An 18,717-nucleotide genomic window follows, 5' to 3' on the forward strand; every position below is an offset into this window, starting at 1 on the left:
AGAAAGCATTTTGTTCTGCGGCTGCATGTGACTGAGGAGTTGGGATCCAGTGCAGGTTTTGAATTTATTTTTAAAAATCAATTGTCCAGTACATATACAGAGCAATAGCCTTTCTCATTATTTACTCCCCCCTCCCACCCCACTCTGTCCCATTGTAGATGTGGGATATAAGAGCTTTGAAACGTGCCCTTAAAATGTTCAGATTTCAATCTGGCTCACAATGCCCCCAAATGCAAGAGACTCAGAGGCTGATATTAGCTTTTCTACCGATTAATATCTATGAAAAGTTCTCCCTCCTCACTAAATAAATTAATGAAGTGGGATGGAAGGGATTTTACCCAAATTTTTCCTGTAGTGCCATCTACCCTCTTTTCACTGTGTCCGGTTGTAGCCAAGACCCCTTAAGGATTCCTCCAAAACTGATCAGCAGCTATTCTGGTCATCTAACACATGGCTTATAAAAGGCTTGTAAGCCAAATTTTCTTGATCTCCCATTCCCTTTCTCTCTCTCTCTCTCACACACACACACACGCACACACACAGAGAGAGAGAGAGAGAGATGCTGTGTTGTATACAATGACATTTTCAAGAAGTGAGCTATGGATTGGAAAAGGTATGAATGGGAGGTGGAAAAGCACAGAGGAGAAGAGCCAGCCGGGGAGAAGGGAAGTCAGCTCCATCACCTGCCCCCCCCTTTGACCCAATTCTGGCTGATTGGCTGGCTAGCTGCCCCCATCTCTGTGGCTCCATTACAAATATCTCGACACCCCTCCTAAATAAAGTTTTGAACATTCCGGTTCTACTTGACAAAACTACAAGTCTTCCTTCTGGAAGAGGTTTCGTAAATAGGTTGGCAATATGGTCTTTACCAGGGCAAAATTCAACTTTTACTTTTCCCTCTTTTACAGCCTGCCTTACATCATAGTATTTTGTACATATGTGTTTGTGTGATCAGGTCTTTAAATCTCTTTGATCCATGCTAGTTCTTTAGTTGTTTCTGCCTTTTAGACTTATATTCTCAGATAAACGGATACATGCTGTGTTATCTATAAAAATAGGCACAGGCTCAGTTACATTAACATTTAAATCTTTAAGGATTTGATCCACACTCGTTCTTTAGTTAACTCATGCAAAGAACACATTTCTGCTTCTGTGTCACTCGTGGAAATTCCTGCTTCTTTCCTGGACGTCCACATCATACAAGCCTCCCCCAGATAGACTGCTAAACCAGAAGTTGCCTTTCTATCTGCAGGATCAGTTGCCCAGTCAGCATCTGCAGATGCTTTTAATTCTAGACTGCTTCCAACCTTTAGGTTTAGCTTGTGATCCACACTGCCCTTTAAATACCTCAAGACTGGGAAATTTTAACTGCTTTCCCTCTTCTCCTTCACTGTAGTCTTTTGTCCAACAACATATTCCAGCTCCTCTCTCCTCTTTTCTAGCTCTATGTTCCCTCCTCCAACTCAAAGGGTTTCAGGAAGGAAGGGAGGGAGGGGCTTCTCTGTGCAAATGGCTTCGCAAGGCAAGCTCCCCCACACACGCAAATACAGTGGTGCCTTGCTTAACGGGCGCCCCGTTTAACGAAGAATCCACATAGCGATGAAGATTTTGGGATTGCTTTTGCCATCACGTTGTGATTTTTCCTATAGGAAAAAATCGCATTGCGATGATGGCTTCCCCCCCATCGTAAATGCTCCATTTTTGCAGAGCTTGCAATAAGGGGGGGAAGCGATCATCCCGGAAAAGAACTGGAGCCATCTTCCCTGCTCCAGCCCCTCCCCCTCCCCGCCTTACAGCTGACGGGCGGGAGCTGCTGCTGCTCTTAGAACCTTCCCTAGCAGCTAAATAGGCAGTGTAAATGCACTGCCGAAGCCTCTGAAAGCAGCGCTTTGCTGGGGTGGGGATGGGTTGGGGTGGATGGGTGGCAGGGACAGGCCCGCACCCCCCTCGCGCCACCCTCGCGCCACCCTCACGGCAAAGCGCCGCTTTCAGAGGTGCATTTTCACTGATGAAATAGCCCCAGGAGGCTTCCAAAAGCGGCCCGGGGGGGTGGCGGGCCTGTCCCTGCCACCCACCCCCACCCAGGCAAAGCGCCGCTTTCGGAAGCCTCCTGGGGCTATTTCATCAGTGAAAATGCACCTCTGAAAGCGGCGCTTTGCCATGAGGGTGGCGCAAGAGGGGGTGCGGGGGGTGGCGGGCCTGTCCCTGCCACCCCCCACCCACACCCACCCCTGAGGGAACAGGGCCAAAAAGGTGCAGGAAGGGGAGGCTGCCAAGGGGAAGTAAGGGCAGCAGGAGTGTTGGGGTAGAAGGTGGTGGTCAGCTGGGTGGGAGGGGGTTGATGCAGGAAACCGCCCCCTTTGAGCTGTGTCCATCTCCCACGAAAATGAGTTGGGGGGCTTTGACATCTTTCCTTTGAAACAAGGACGGAAGGGGACTGTTGGAGATGATGATGATGAAGATGACCCCCCCAAAGGGGGTTGAAAATCAAACACAGAGACTGAAGGGGGGGAATCCCTGATGGGCAGGAAAGGGGTTTTTTTGGAGGGTTATTTGAGGAAATAAGGACAGAGCCAGAGGTAGGTTGGTGAAGGGGGGTCCAGGGTTTGGCCCTTGGGGAGGGGGATGTCTGGGGGAGTTGCCCCCTTTTTCTCACTCAAAGGCCAAAGAGTATACTGTTGTGACAAGGTCCGTCTTCAGCCGGGGGGGGTTGGGTGGGAAAGGCGGGAAAGAGACAAGGAGGAGAGTCCATTTCTTCCGAAACAACAGCTTTATTTGAATGTACACTCAACTCAACGGGATGAAACGGATCCTTCAACACTTCATCCGTCAACACGTTATACTTCTTAGCTTTTACAACGGTTGGGTTTAATTCTTCCCTTACCAGGGAGCCGGGCCGAAACGTTCGCAATCCGTTAGCGGTCGTAGTGGGGCACTCCGTACGGCACATATGGTCCCACAGCAGGAATGTCGGGCCCAATCCCCCTCTAGGGGCTTCTGTTGGAATTCTGGGCCCGGGCAGATAACTCTCCTGCCCCCACCAGGGTAATTCGCCGGGAAAACCGAGACCCTCCATTCTAAGGGCTCGTAAACACGACCGCGTCCGCCAGGTGGAAAAGGCTCTGGTAACAATCCCCCACCCTTCTGTATATTAGGGAAGCCTTGAGCAAGGTCAGCCCGGCCTTTCTCATCCGTTATCCAGTCGGTCTGCACCCCTCTATTCATACATCTTCCCAGCTCGCCTTCCCCCAACCAACTGAACTCCCGCGTGTTTTTCCTTCCCCTTTCACCTCCTCCCACATGATCAAGTCCAGTTCAGCTCCTCCCTCATCAACCAAACACACTTCCGTCGGTTTCCTCTGTAATTCTTCCTCTTGTTCTGTTTCCACTAAGACCCCCTCTGCGCAACCACTCTCCTCCTTCGGGTCCTTTTCTTCTGAGGACGGCACACTCTGACCTACACCTTCACACGCCCCCCTCTCCGAGTGGGCTGTCCTCCATGGAAGATCCTCTTTTTCCCCTTCCTGTTGAGAGAAATAGTCGGCATTAGAGTGAGCCTTCCCTTTTCTGTACTGCACCTGGAACGAGAAGAGTTGTAAACTAAGGTACCATCTTGTCAACCTGGCATTGGTATCCTTCATTCTATTGAGCCATTGCAGGGGTGCATGGTCAGTTACCAGCGTAAAAGGGGCTCCTAATAGGTAATACCTCAGAGCCTGTACCGCCCATTTTACAGCCAGGGCCTCCTTCTCGATAGTCGCATATTTCTGTTGCCGATTGCTCAATTTTTTGCTGAGATACATTATAGAGTATTCTACTTTACCTCTCTTTTAAGAAAGTACAGCTCCAATACTTCTATCAGAAGCATCCGTTTGTACTAGAAAAGGTAAATTAAAATCAGGAGCGTACCTGGAGGGTAAGGTTGACAAAATCTCTTTAAGTTGTTTAAAGGCGTGCTGTTTGTTTGCTCCCCATAGGTTTCCTTTCCTTTTCCGTGTCAAATCTGTCAGGGGAGCAGCCACCTCTGCGAAATTGGGGACAAATTGTCTATAGTATCCCGCCAGCCCCAAAAATTGTTGTACTTCCTTTTTGTTCCTCGGCACAGTCCAAGACACCACTTTGTCTACCTTATCGGACACTGGTTGTATTTTCCCTCCTTCCACCTGAAACCCTAAAAACTGCACCCCTTTCCACGCGATCTTGCATTTATCTGGATTTACCTTTAATCCAGCCTTCTCGATCTCCCTAAGCACCCGCCGTATGTGCTCCATGTGCTCCTCCCATGATTTGCTATATACAGTGGGGTCTCTACTTAAGAACTTAATCCGTATTGGAAGGTGGTTCTCAAGTGGAAAAGTTCTTATGTAGAATCTGCATTTCCCATAGGAATGCATTGAAAACCATTTAATCTGTATCTGCTCTTTTCCGTCCATAGAAACTAATGGGAATCTGCTATTCCGCCTTCTACCACTAGAGGGGGATATTTTTTCTTTTTTTTCCCCTTAGGTCAGGGAACAGTGTTAAAAGCACTTCTGACGAAGCTAATTTTGAAGCAATGGACTGAAAACCAATTAATCTGTTCTGGCTATTTTTTTGTTATGTAGAGGTGCGTTCGTACATTGAAGCATTAGTTCCCATAGGAACTAATGCAAAGCTGGTTAATGCGTGCTCTACCACTAGGGGGAGAACTTTTTTTAACCAAAGATGACCTAAGGTTAAAAAAAGAGCGGGAAAGTTTTTTTTTCCTGTTCTTATCTTGGATTTTTGTTCTCAAGTAGAAGCAAAATTTAGCAAATGGAGCTGTTCTTAAGTGGAATTGTTCTTAAGTAGGGACGTTCTTAAGTAGAGACCCCACTGTATTAAGATGTCATCAATATAAGCCCCTGCAAATTCTTTAACTGGGGCCAGAACCTGATCCATTAATCTTTGAAAAGTGGCGGCAGCACCATGTAATCCGAACGGCATTTTTTTGAATTGAAACAACCCTTTAGGTGTCACAAAAGAGGTTTTCTCCTTGTCCTCCTCCCTTAAAGGTATCTGCCAATAACCTTTGGTGAGGTCAAGCGAGGTCACATATACCGACCTGCCTAACTTCTCCAATAGGTCGTCCACTCTGGGCATGGGGTAAGCGTCAAATTTGGAAATTTCATTCAACTGACGGAAATCTACGCACAACCTCATTTTCCTGTCTGCTTTTGGTACCATCACCGGGTAGCTGGGTTCAATAATCCCTAACTGCAACATCTCTTCTACTTCTTTACTTATGGCGTCCCTAAGGTTATACGGCCAAGTTCTATTCCCTGATCAGGTAACCACTCCTATCGGAGTATGTATCTCATGTTGTATCAATGGTGTTTCACCTGGAACTCCTGAAAATAAATGTTGAAATTCTCTTCCCAACTGTACCAAATCTTGTTGTTGAGAAGCAGGTAAAGTCTCATCTATAGGTAACCTGCCTTCCGGCCGACCCCACATGTTGACCTCTGGCCCAAATTCATGCTCCTCCACTTCCCCCCATAAGGCCTCTCACTCTTTCCATTCCTTCAGCAGGTTAACATGAAAAATTCACTTTTTCTTAGTCTTATCTGGCATATGTATTTCATAATCAACATCACCTATTTTTTGTACCACTTCATAGGGACCTTGCCAGGTCGCAAACAAATTGGAATGTTCGGAAGGCATCAACAACAAGACTTTCTGGCCCGGCTCAAATTCTCTAATCTTAACCTTTTGATCATATCTCCTTTTTTGCCCCACCTGGGCCTGGCTAAGATTGTCCCTAGCCAGACCCATTACCATCCGGAGGTGTTCCCGCATTTCTATTACTTGCTGAATCGTTATTTGAGCCTCATCCGGACCCTCTTCCCATCTCTCCTTCACCAAATCCAAAATGCCTCTGGGGTTCCACCCATACATCAGTTCGAACGGGGAGAACCCCGTAGAGGATTGTGGTACCTCCTGTGGTAAAAGCGTTCCTTAGAACTGCCTTTACACGAGACAGAGAGGGATTCAGAATGATTAGTCCCTAATGCCAGCAAAACCGGGTCCGGTAATTTTGCTCTAGGCGACTTCACACTCCTTCACCCAAGTCTGTCTCGATTTTAAATAAACAATTTGGAAGGTCTGCTCTTCCTCTTTTTACTTTAGGACCCTCTTTTGGTAATATGGTAATGTGGCCAAATCAAAATAATCTTAGTCAAAAATATCCAATTTACTACTGTAGCATGGTCTAAACAAGGAGACAGCTTACAGACAATTTGTCTTTTTATATTTTATTACAAAAGATAACATTTCAACAAGCTTAGTTTAACGTCATTTAGTATTTCCAAAATAACCCCCAGCCTTAGCCACCAGTTATTTCCTCTATAAAGTGAATAATAATAAACTCACTAACTATATCTTAAATAAGCATTCTTACGCAAAAATAAAGTCCTGTCGGCTGCATTTCTCTCGGTGTGTCGTCTCTCCCTTCCATCTCTTCTCCGACCTTCTCCTCCTCCTCTCTTCGCCCATCTTTCTTAAATTAAGAAGTTATGTCCTTGTCCATGGAGTTGAGATAAGATATGGGTCAGCTTGCTCTTCTTAACTCTTTTTTTTTTCTTAAGCTGGAGAAGAACTGACCTTGTACATTTTCTCTCTAATTAGCACCTGGGCATAAGCAGATTTCTAGCTTTTTTGTTGCAGCTCTGAACTAAATCTTATGAAATACAACACTATTCTATTTTCATAATCAAATCCATGACACCTCCCGTATGGCGAACATTAGTGGTGCCACCAACAGGTGCCATCGTCTGGGCTTCTCCATAACCAACTTCCTTAGCATACCCTTTAGGGTCTTATTAAAACGTTCGACTAAGCCATTACTCTGAGGATGATATACGGCAGCATGAATAGGTTTTACCTCTAGGAGGCGCCATAACTCTTTCAGGGTTTGGCTCATGAAATTCGTCCCTTGGTCAGTAAGTATTTCCTTTGCGAACCCTAACCTAGAGAACACCTGCATCAATTCCCATGCGAGCACCTTGGCTGTTGTGGATCTAAGTGGAATGGCCTCAGGATACCGGGTGGCATAATCTATAATCACCAGGATATGAGTATGCCCTCCTTGGGACTTAAGTAGAGGCCCCACGATGTCCGAACCAATCCTTTGGAAAGGGTGGTCCATAAGCGGGAGTGGTATTAATTCCGCTCCTGCAGGTGGTTTCTTTTGGGTTTTCTGACACTGAGGACAAGTCATACAGTATTCTTTCACATCCTTCCTCAAATCAGGCCACCAGAATCATTGTTCAATTCTGGCCCTCATCTTTTCTTCCGCTAAATGTCCTGCCAAGGGAATATCGTGAGCCAATTCCATAACCTTCAGTCTCCATTTGGAAGGTACCACCAACCTCCTACTCCCATTATCATGCACATAATACAACAAATTGTCTCTCTGAGCTGGGAATAGGTGGCCTGGCATTGGCCTGGCTCCGTTCCTTCTTGGAGGACCGTCCCCAGAGAGTGCAGCTTGGGGAGAGTGTCTCGGCCCTGTGGAGTCTCAATTGTGGGGTTCCACAGGAGTCGATTATCTCCCCAATGCTGTTCAACATCTATATGAGGCCGCTGGGCGGGGTCATCAGGGGTTGTGGAGCTTTGTGTCATCAGTATGCTGATGACACTCAGCTCTACATCTCCTTTTCACCAACTGCAAGAGATGCCGTTCTGTCCCTTCAGCGCTGCCTGGAGACCGTACTGCAATGGATGCAGGAGAACGGGCTAAGGATGAACCCGGACAAAACGGAGGTACTTGTTGGGATCTGCAAGATGAGGGGAAGTAGGGGTCTTGCAGATGAAGCCAGTCTCGGGATCTGCAGATGAAACCTCCCTCCCCTCTTGACCAGCAAGGAGAAAGGAGACGAGCGCTCAGGGGTATGTTTCAGGGCGGGATCCGGATGAACAAGGACAGCCTGCCGTCAGGCCTCTGTCCAGATGGAATCTCCTCCTCCTTTGCTGCGCCCCCTTTTTTATTGTACTCTACTACCTTTGCACTAGTTAATCAATACAGAGGTAACTAATTTCCTTGAATACACAGCAGAATAACCAGAGTGCTGGTAAACAGAGACAGCTAATTTCCTTGAATACAAAGGCATCAGTAAACAGAGTGGTTGGTAAACAGACAGGCTGGTAAACAGACAGTTAATAGTAAACAGACACAGATAACTCCAAATATACAGACAATGTAAACATTCCTGAGGTAGACACTTTAACAACATTAACCAGAGACAATAGACAGCAGGTTAATGATCATCCTTACTGGACATTAGCCTTGCAGTTTTAGCATGATGTCTGCTACTAGCATACAGATATATACATTTATATACATTTATAATATACATTTGCTACTGCCATAGATATATACATTTTAAAGGCATACAATTTCCCCACAGGTACTGAGGGTGGGAGCCCCCACAATTGGGGATTTGGGAAGCTCCCTCTCTTTTGGGGGGGTGACTCTGCCCGCCAGGGATGGGGTCCGCAGCTTAGGGATCCATCTGGACCCACTGCTCACTATGGAATCCCAGGTGGCGTCGGTGGTCCGCACCGCCTTTTTTCACCTCAGGCGTATAGCCCAGCTGCGATCCTACCTTGATGTGGGGGTGCTCACTACCTTGGTGCATGCGCTCGTAATCTCAAGATTAGACCACTGTAACCCGCTCTACATGGGGCTGCCTTTGAGGCTGATGCGGAAACTTCAGGTGGTGCAGAATGTGGTGGCCAGACTCCTCACTGGAGTGAGAAAATACCAACATATTTCTCCAACTCTGGCCGGATTGCATTGGCTGCCCATTCGTTTCTGCGTCATCTTCAAAGTCTTAATGCTTACTTACAAGGTCTTAAACAGTTTAGGACCTCGATATTTGGCGGAACGCCTGTTCCCACCAAGGTCTACCCGGATCACCCACGCGAGCCAGGAGGTGAGGGTGAGGGGCCTGATGCCAAGAGAGGCCCGGAAGGAAAAGACATGAAACGGGGCCTTCTCGGCGGTGGCTCCTCACCTCTGGAACAACCTCCCTTCAGAGATTCGTGCGGCCCTACGCTGGGAATCTTTAAAACCCAATTTTAAACATGGTTGTACATCCAGGCCTTCCCTCCAGTCAATACCTGATTTCTTTTCTATTCCTTCTTATTCTCACTCTATTTTATTGTAACTGTATTAAATGATTATGTAATGTTCTTGTGTTTTATTGTTTTATCATATACTGGAAGCCAACTAGAGTGGTCGAGTAGACCAGATAGGCGGGGTGTAAATCAAATAAATAAATAAATATTTAAATAAATAAAATAGGAAAGCCAAATAGCATTGCATACACCTGGGGGACAGGAAAGTCTTAGGGGGCGGACCATACCTCCTCACTACTAGGGAGCAGGCCGGGTAGGTGGGGCTCGTCAGCCATGGAAGGCAGCCCATCTAGGAGAAGGAAAACTCTGATTTCAAACCTCCACTACCTTGCGGCTATAGGCTTCAGGAGTTAACCTCGAGGCAAAATCCGGAGCTGGAGTCTCGAAGGCAGCATGTGTCGTTCTGCCAACTCCTGCGACGTTACTGGAACCAGTTGTATTGGCTCTTGCCTTTCCATTGGACCATTCCAGCAATATGGAGAGGGGGGATCTGCTGCTTGGGTAACAGCCTATCCTCCATATTACCTTGCCCGGACTTCATGCTCTGGAGAAGACACTCCTCGATTCAGAGCATGTTACCATAGTCTCTCGAGACTGAAGGATGCCTATGCTATGCTAAATAATAATAATAATAATAATAATAATAATAATAATAATAATAATAATAATAATGAATACCTCCCTGTCGCGACTGCCACCTCCTCCTGCGTCACCACAAGAGATGACAGGTCACGATCCTTCACACTCACATACACTACTTCGCTGCCACCAACCACACATAAACCTGACACATCAGACTTAGTATGGATTTAAAAATAAAAATGATGATTTATTGAATACAAACTAAAATGTAAATCACTGAGTAAAAGAATCACTTGTCACACTATATTTCTCAGACCTTAACCCTTTGTTACTTAACACTCAATTACCTAACCTATATCTAACCCTGTCTACAGATCTTCTTTCAAGCCCTATCTCAGCCCTCTCCCCTTCTTTACACTTCACCCTTATATACACAAACTCCACCCCTTTAAGACACACCTCCTGCCCTGCCATAGGCCAGGAAACTCCAGCCTTAGCCAAGACAGGCAGGTGACGTCATGGCATACGTCACATACCTTCCCCCTTTAATAAGTTGTTTTGTGGGGGAAAGCTAAGGTGCTTTTTCCCCAAAACAACTGAAACAACATAAAGCATTACATTTCTCACTTAACAACACAGTTTACTATAACTATATATTCAAATATACTTACACGTCCGCCATACAGGTATACAAAAACATGCAATGCACAAAATTTATCATAGCACAACACATAACTGTCCAAACATTTTACATTGCCATATACCATGTACAGAGACCATAAGTCCTTCAGATGTTGTCTTCCGGTCTTCTGGATAAGGCGTCAGCCACACAGTTTATAGTCCCTCTGACCACCTTAACCTCGAAATCATAGTCCTGCAAAAGAAGCGCCCACCTCATCAGTTTACTGTTCTGTGATTTCATAGTCCGCAACCACGACAGAGGTGAGTGATCACTGCACAAGGTAAAATGTTAACCCCAGACGTAAGCCTTCAACTTCTGGATCGCGAAGATGATCGCCAAACACTCTTTCTCGATGGTAGAAAGACTCTTCTCCCTGGGAAGCAACTTCTTGCTCAGGTACGCCACCGGATGTTGGTCTCCGCTGTCATCCTGTTGGCACAGTACCGCTCCCACACCGGCATTAGACGCATCTGTGTAGATGATAAACTCTCTGCTGAAGTCAGGAGCATGCAGCACTGGATGGTTGGTTAGAGCATCTTTCAGCCGTCCAAACGCCATCTCGCACTCTTCTGACCAGGAAACGCTGTTGCTGCTCTGCTTCTTTGTCAGGTCTGATAAAGGTGCAGCAATCTCACTGAAACCGGGTATAAACTTTCTATAATACCCTGCCAGACCTAAAAAGGATCTCACTTTCTTTTTAGTGGTAGGTCTGGGCCAATTCAGGATTGCTTCTACCTTGGCCTCTAAAGGTTTGATTAGGCCTCCTCCCACTATGTGACCTAGGTACTTCATCTCTGTGTTACCTAGCTGACACTTACTAGCTTTAACGGTTAAGCCAGCATCTTTCAATCTTTGTAGCACTAATTCTAAATGATGTAGGTGATCTTGCCAGGTGTTGCTAAAGACCCCTATGTCATCGATATAAGCTACCGTGAAGTCACTGAGCCCTTTCAGAGTATGGTCCATGAGCCTTTGAAATGTTGCTGGTGAATTTCGCAAGCCAAAACTAAGGACTCTAAATTCAAACAGGCCAAATGGACTGCAAACTGCGGTTTTCTCTTGGGCCCTAGGATCACTTCTTCCTTGCCAACACTCTTTGGTTAGACCTAAAAAGGATATGACTCTGCAACCTCTAATCGTCTCACTTAGGTCATCAAGCCTAGGCATAGGATAAGCATCAGGTTTAGTTACTGAATATAACTTGCTGTAGTACACACAGAACCTGACACTGCCATCCGGCTTGTCTACTAAAACTACAGGGGCTGACCAAGCGCTAGATGAGTGTACAATAATTTGATCGTTCAGCATTTCGTCTAGCTCTTTGCGAATATTGTCAAAGTAATAACATGTTACTCTATATGGTGTTACAGACTGAGAAGCATTCCCTGTGTCAGTCCTGGGTAGCACTCCCTTGTCAACACCAGGTTTGTTTGAAAACACTTCTTGATGTTTTGTAACTAGCGTTCTACGACTATTCTGCTGTTCTCTGGATAGAGCAGGGCTGATCTGCACCTCTTGTGGATTGAACTTTTGTGGGCCCCTCCCTTCCCCGAAGGGCAACCCATGTTCCTCCTTATCAGCCGCTTTTATTGCAAACAGCACTTGGTTCAATTCTCTATAATAAGGCTTCAGGGCATTGACGTGAACGACCCCCCTGCCTAACCTTTTCATAAGTTTGGATGTATGAGAGGTTCCTGAGTCTGTGATTATCTCAGAAGGAAAACCCATCCTACTCAGATAATTTACTAAGGCTTCTGCTACAGTCTGGGTCTCTATATTACGTAATGGGATCGCTTCCGGATATCTCGTTGCATGCTCTACTATAGTTAAAATAAATCTGTTCCCCCACTTAGTGGCGTTGGGCAATGGACCTATGATATCCACCCCTAGACGTGTAAAAGGAGTTGAAATCACTGGTGATGGGCATAGCTTTGCTCTAGTTTTATCACAGTTAGAGCCCTGTCTCTGACAAATATGACATCTTTGACAGAAACTCTTAATATGTTTACCCATATCAGGCCAGTAAAAGTTTTGGGCTATTCTTTGTTTGGTCTTGTTTATCCCCATATGAGCTGAGAAAATGTCTGCATGTCCCTTCTCCAGAATCATAGGGCGATATTTCTCAGGCACCACCAACTGTCTCTTAACTTCAGGCCCCCCTTTTGAAATATTATTCAGTTTTTCCCTATAAAGTAAACCACCCTTAATAATAAAACGTTCAGGGCACTCAGGTGATAAATCTTTATCAGTCACCTTTCCAAAACAGTCTTTTAAGGTGGAGTCTGCTGTTTGTTCCTTGACAAAGAGGCTTTTCTGAGGTATTTCAACTGAGAATGCCTCAGGTTGGGGTACAAATTTCTCTTGCTCTTGAGAGTCAGTCTCATTACTGGCTTCACTTTGTACTGATTGTGAACGTGTTACCACCAGGGCACTCTTGACATGCTTTGTTAAGTCATTACCAATAAGAAAAGGGGAATCTCAGAAGACACCCCCACTCTCCAAAATCCCTTCCAACCTTGATATTCAATTTTCAAATCAGCTACAGGTAATGAAACTAGTTCTGACCCAATCCCTTTCACAGATAGAGTCTGGCCAGCAATCATACAACTTTGTGGTACTATGTCTGAGTGGCAAATAGAAATTTGAGAACAAGTGTCTCTCAAAGCAGTATAGTTATTTTCAAAAATCTTTATTCTGTCCCCAGCAGATTCCAATAATTGAGTATTAGTCTCTATGTAATAACAGTGGACAACTTCAGCGAGAGGCAGCTCCTTCAATGTATCCAATTCAGAGCTCCTAACTGCTTCTGCCTAGGTTTCCATGGTAACAGAACTTACAGTAGAAGAAGCTTGAGGTTTACTCTGAACACAAAATACAGCTTTTGCTTCTTTTACATTAACTTTCTGAGGTGGAATTTCTTTATTTTGCCTTGTATTAAAACATTGTGCAGCAATGTGGCCTTTCTTTTTGCAAATGAAGCAGATTCTCTCCCCCCATGAGCTTTTCTCATCAAATCTTTCAAGTTTCTCTTTTCCCTCCAAAACTTGTTTACTGTGCTGGCCCTGTTCTGAGGGCTTTTCACTAAAATAGCCGCCTACTTTAGTCTGTCTCTGTCCTTGTTCCTTAGAGAACTTTGGGTCCCATGTTTTCCTCACACCTCTCCCCTCATAACAACTAGGACCCCTTATTTGAGAAATAAAATCAGCTATCTGAGCAGCTTCTCTAACGTCAGTCGGTTTCCTTTCCTGAACTAAAAATTTAAGTTCCCCATGGAGTAAGGAATAAAACTGCTCCAGGCCCACAACATTGTTCAATTCCTGAAAAGTTTTTACATTCTCCTGTTCAAGCCACCAATCTAAGCACTTTTCTAAGTTAAAACCAAGTTGTGTATAAGATTCATCTGATCTTTTAGTAAGTTTTTTGAACTTCTGCCTAAGATGTTCTGAATTAATGCCAAATCGATTGAAAACCATTTTTTTGAACTCTGAATAATCTTTACTGCGCTCAACTGGCATATCAGCATACACATCAGCCATTTTTCCACTCAGGAGAGACCTCAAAATTATCATTTTCTCTGTTTCCCTCACAGAAAAATCAGCACAACTTCGTTCAAAGATTTTAAGGAAGTTTTCAGGACAATCCCCCTGTTTATATGTAGGAAATTTCTTCAAATCTGATTTTGATAACTGGCCTGGTTCAGTACCAGAATCTCTGTTGTTGTTATTGTTTTGGTTCATCAATTCCAGCTTTCTAATCTCAAAGGCCATACGTTCACGTTCCTTCTCCAGTTCAATTCTCTCCCTTTCAGCCTCCTTTTCCATCTTCTCTTTTTCTAATTGTCTCATCCTATATTCATGTTCCTGGGCTAATTGAATTTTCCTCAGTTCTGATAACTGTCCCCCATTAGCTTCTTCCTGCACTGAGGCAACTCTTCCCTCACCATTTGACTCATCCCCAGACCAGTCTGACATCGCTTGGTCTCTTAGTTCACTCATTTCTGCCATTTGACTGCGTGTGAGAGGCATTTTACTAACTCAAAAGGCTCCTGTCAATTTCCACGCCTCTGTTTAAAATACTTTTCTTCTTGCTGTGCTTTAGGTCTGACACTCTTTAACAGGGTATACCAACAGATACGGCTAGGCTTGTTACTGCAATCTCTAATGGCTTCTGCCCCTTCACCGGGCCTCTTGCCAGATTTAGAGCTACTTTAATTTTCTGCCCTTGGCTCTACTTCAAAATCCACCACAGCTTCACCTTCTCTCAGGTTCTGTAGGTCACTAAAGAAATCCCAAATCTTCGCTGCCCTTGGCCTGTCTGTCCCGTCCGAGTTCTCCCAACTCTGGACTCTCAGACCAAGTCACAACAGCCTCCTACTTTGGGCCAATCTCCCTCACAAAATGGACTTTCCAGAGCTCATAAGTCAGTTCCCTCACTCTGAAGTTTAGGTGCCTCTCTACTAGATCTGCTCCCCCCCTGGAGACAAATCCTCGAGAGTTACCCACACCCCACTTCAGGTGCACCTAACTGAAATCGTTTTGCACTGGTAACACTAGCCAGTTCGTGTCATCTGTCAAGTCATGCGACGTCGCTGGAACCAGTTGTATTTGCTCTTGCCTTTCCATTGGACTATTTCAGCAATGTGGAGAGGGGGGATTTGCTGCTTAGGTAACAGCCTATCACCCATATTACATTACCCAGGCTTTGTGCTCTGGAGAGGATACTCCAGCTTCACATAAAGTGTCGAAACAACATGGGAAGTAGCAGTTACCAGGGGCTACTTAGAGCATGACACTAGGGGCTACTTCTGATGGTGGGAGAGGTCATTGCACCTTACTAGGTAGCTACCTCCCGCCTTAAGCTGGGCAGCCCCCAGCCAGTAAGGTGCTACCTTGCCACAGTCTGTTAACCTCACGGGGTGCGTGAGGTTTAGGGTCAAAGCCAACAAGCAGATCGATAACCCTGCACTATGCAACAATCTGTCCTAAAGCTGGGCACCTGGAATATACGGACAGTGACCCCTGGCTTTTCTTACTACGGCTTTTCTGACGACCTGCAGGAAATAGATGACATGCACAAGACAGCTGTCATTGACATGGAACTGAGTAGACTGCAGATGGACATTGTTGCCCTGCAAGAGACAAGACTGCCTGACTCGGGATCTGTCAAAGAAAAAAACTTCTCATTCTTCTGGCAGGGAAAACCATCAAATGAGACCAGGGAATATGGTGTGGGCTTTGCAGTCAGAAATGCTCTTCTGAGATCCATTGTTCCACCTACTGTGGGGAGTGAAAGAATCCTGTCTCTGCAGCTCCACTCATCAGCGGGACCGGTCACCCTCATTAGTGCATATGCACCAACACTGTTGTCCACAACTGAAGTCAAAGACAAATTCTATGACGATCTGGCAGCTACTATCAAAAAAGTCCCTGAGAGAGACCTGCTGTTCATTCTTGAAGACTTTAACGCTAGAGTTGGTGCTGATCACAATTCTTGGCCCACTTGTCTAGGCCGTTTTGGCATTGGAAAGATGAATGAAAATGGCCAACGCTTGCTGGACTTTTGCTGTTATGGTCTTTGTGTGACCAACATGTTCTTCAATACGAAGCTTCAACACAGAATTTCTTGAAGACACCCAAGAGCCAAGCATTGGCATCAGCTCAATTTGATCCTCACTGGACATTCTAGCCTTCCTAGTATTACAATCACACACAGCTAACAGAGTGCTGATTGTGTTACTGATCACTCCCTGGTGTGTAGTAGAGTAAAATTGCAAACAAAGAGATTGTATCACATGAAAAAGGAAGGAAGACCACGTATTGACATCAGCAAGACTCGCGATCAAAGAAAAGTGGGGGAATTTGACCAAGCGCTTGAGGAAACCCTTCCAGGCCCGGCTGAGGCAAATGCACCTGAGCGTTGGGAACATTTCAAGAATGCTCTCTATAACACCGCCTTGTCCACATTTGACAAGAAGACCAAAAAGACGTCCGACTGGTTCAACGCCCATTCGAAGGAGTTGATGCTGGTCATCAAAGATAAGAGGAGTTCTCTAGCAGCATACAAAGTCTGTCCTAGGGAGTACAACTTGCAAGCTATTCGAGTTGCTCATAGCCAAGTCCAACAGGCTGCCAGGAAATGTTCCAATGATTATTGGCTTCAGCTCTGCTCTCAGGTACAGTTAGGAGCGGACACAGGTAACATCAAGGGAATGTATGATGGTATCAAGCAGGCTTTAAGTCCAATACAGAAGAAATCTGCTCCCTTAAAGTTTGCTACAGGTGTGATCATCCAGGGCCGTGCACAGCAGATGGACCGCTGGGTGCAGCACTACTTTGAGCTATATTCCAGAGAGAATGTAGTAATTGAGGAAACATTAAATAACATTGAGTGCCTCCCTGTCTTGGAAGAGTTGGACAGCGACCCAACCTTAGCAGAAATAAAAGCGGCCTTGGATTCCCTCACCTCCGGCAAGGCACATGAAAAGGATAACATCCCTGTTGAAGTGCTGAAGTGCATCACCACCGAACTGTATGAAGTCTTTCGTCTTTGCTGGAGCGACAGTGGAGTACCACAGGACATGAATGATGCAAATATCATCACATTGTACAAGAACAAAGGAGACAGACAACTGCAATAACTACCGTGGTATCTCTCTTCTCATCGTTGTAGGGAAGCTGCTTGCCCATGTTCTGCGGAAGAGGCTCCAGGTGCTTGCAGACAGAGTACATCTAGAATCACAGTGTGGATTTTGAGCTAATAGGTCCACTACTGACATGGTATTTTCCCTCAGACAGTTGCAGGAGAAATGTAAGGAACAACAACAGCCACTCTTTGTGGCCTTTATAGATCTTACAAAGGCCTTTGACTTGGTTAGCAGGGATGGCCTTTTAAAAATAGTTCCAAGATTAGATGTCCACCTCAATTCCTTAACATCATCAGGTCCTTTCATGAGGAAATGAAGGACACTGTAGTTTTTGATGGCTCAACATCAAATCCCTTTGACAAAGGCTGTGTCCTCTCACCGACCCTGTTTGGGATTTTTTGCTGTCATGCTGAAGCATGCCTTTGGAATGCATCAGAAGGTTTCTATCTCCAGACTAGATCAGACGGAAAGCTCTTTAATCTCTCCAGATTGAGAGCGAAGATCAAAGTCCAACTTAAATGCATGCGGGACTTCCTCTTCACCGATGATGCAGCCATTGTTGCCCACTCTGCTGAAGACCTCCAACAACTCATGAATTGTTTTAGCAAGGCCTGGCAAGTCTTTGGACTAACAATCAGCCTGAATAAAACACAAGTCATGGGCCAGGGCATGGACTCACATCCCTCTATTACCATCTCCATGCAAGAATTGGAGGTTGTTCATGACTTTGTGTACCTTGGCTCAATGATCTCTGACACTCTCTCCCTATATATCGAGCTGGATAAACACATTGGCAAACCAGCTACCATGTTCTCTAGACTCACAAAGAGAGTATGGCTCAATAGGAAGCTGACGGCATACACCAAGATCTAGTTATATAGATCCTCTGTCCTGAGCACACTCCTGTACTGCAGTGAGTCCTGGACCCTTTGTGCACGGCAGGAGAGGAAGCTGAACACCTTCCATATGCATTGTCTCCAACGGATTTTTGGTATTACCTGGCAGGACAAAGTTCCAAATAGAGTAGTCCTAGTTCGAGCTGGAATTTTTAGCATGTATACATTACTGAAACAGCGACATCTACGTTGGCTTGGGCATGTTGTAAGAATGCTGATGGTCGGATTCCCAAAGATCTCCTGTATGGAGAATTAGTGCAGGGAAATCACCCCAGAGGGAGACCACAGCTGAGATACAAGGAGATCTGCAAGCAGGATCTGAAGGTCTTGGAAATGGACCTCAACAGATGGGAAACCCTGACATCTGAGCATTCAGCCTGGAGGCAGGGGGTGCCTCACGGCCTCTCCCAATTTGAAGAGACCCTTGTCCAGCAGACCGAGGCAAAGAGGCAGTCACGAAAGCACCAAAATCAGGGAGCTGGACAGGATACAGATTGTATTTGTCTTCAGTGTGGAAGGGATTGTTACTCTCGAATTGGCCTTCTCAGCCACACTAGACGCTCTTCCAAGTCCTCCATACAGAGCACGATACCATAGTCTCTCAAGACTGAAGGATGCCTAAACTTTATACTGCTGGCCATACGTTCCATTAATTCTTTCTTGCCCTTCTATGTCATCTGCTTACATGTCTTTTGCCGGAGTTTTTTTTTCCTCACGTGGGAAGCATTTCTGTTTACGGAAAGACCACACATTTC

The 18,717-nt window shown here is 45.5% G+C and overlaps 1 protein-coding gene across 5 annotated transcripts in view; it reads left to right on the forward strand.

Moving 5' to 3' along the window:
- Positions 1-18,717, forward strand: part of LOC140703755 (uncharacterized) — a 31,888-nt gene that overhangs the window by 8,339 nt on the left and 4,832 nt on the right. Inside the window, exon 1 of one of the 5 annotated variants that reach the window (XM_078386981.1) lies at positions 7,461-7,782. The exons of the other annotated variants lie outside the window; for them this stretch is intronic. Within the exon in view, the coding sequence (XP_078243107.1) occupies positions 7,576-7,782 (207 nt within the window). The 5' untranslated portion in view covers positions 7,461-7,575. Of the gene's footprint in view, positions 1-7,460; positions 7,783-18,717 lie in introns of those variants that run through there. 5 annotated transcript variants of the gene reach the window in all.

The sequence above is a fragment of the Pogona vitticeps genome, chromosome 2 (genome assembly GCF_051106095.1).
Source record: "Pogona vitticeps strain Pit_001003342236 chromosome 2, PviZW2.1, whole genome shotgun sequence".
NCBI lineage: Eukaryota > Metazoa > Chordata > Lepidosauria > Squamata > Agamidae > Pogona > Pogona vitticeps.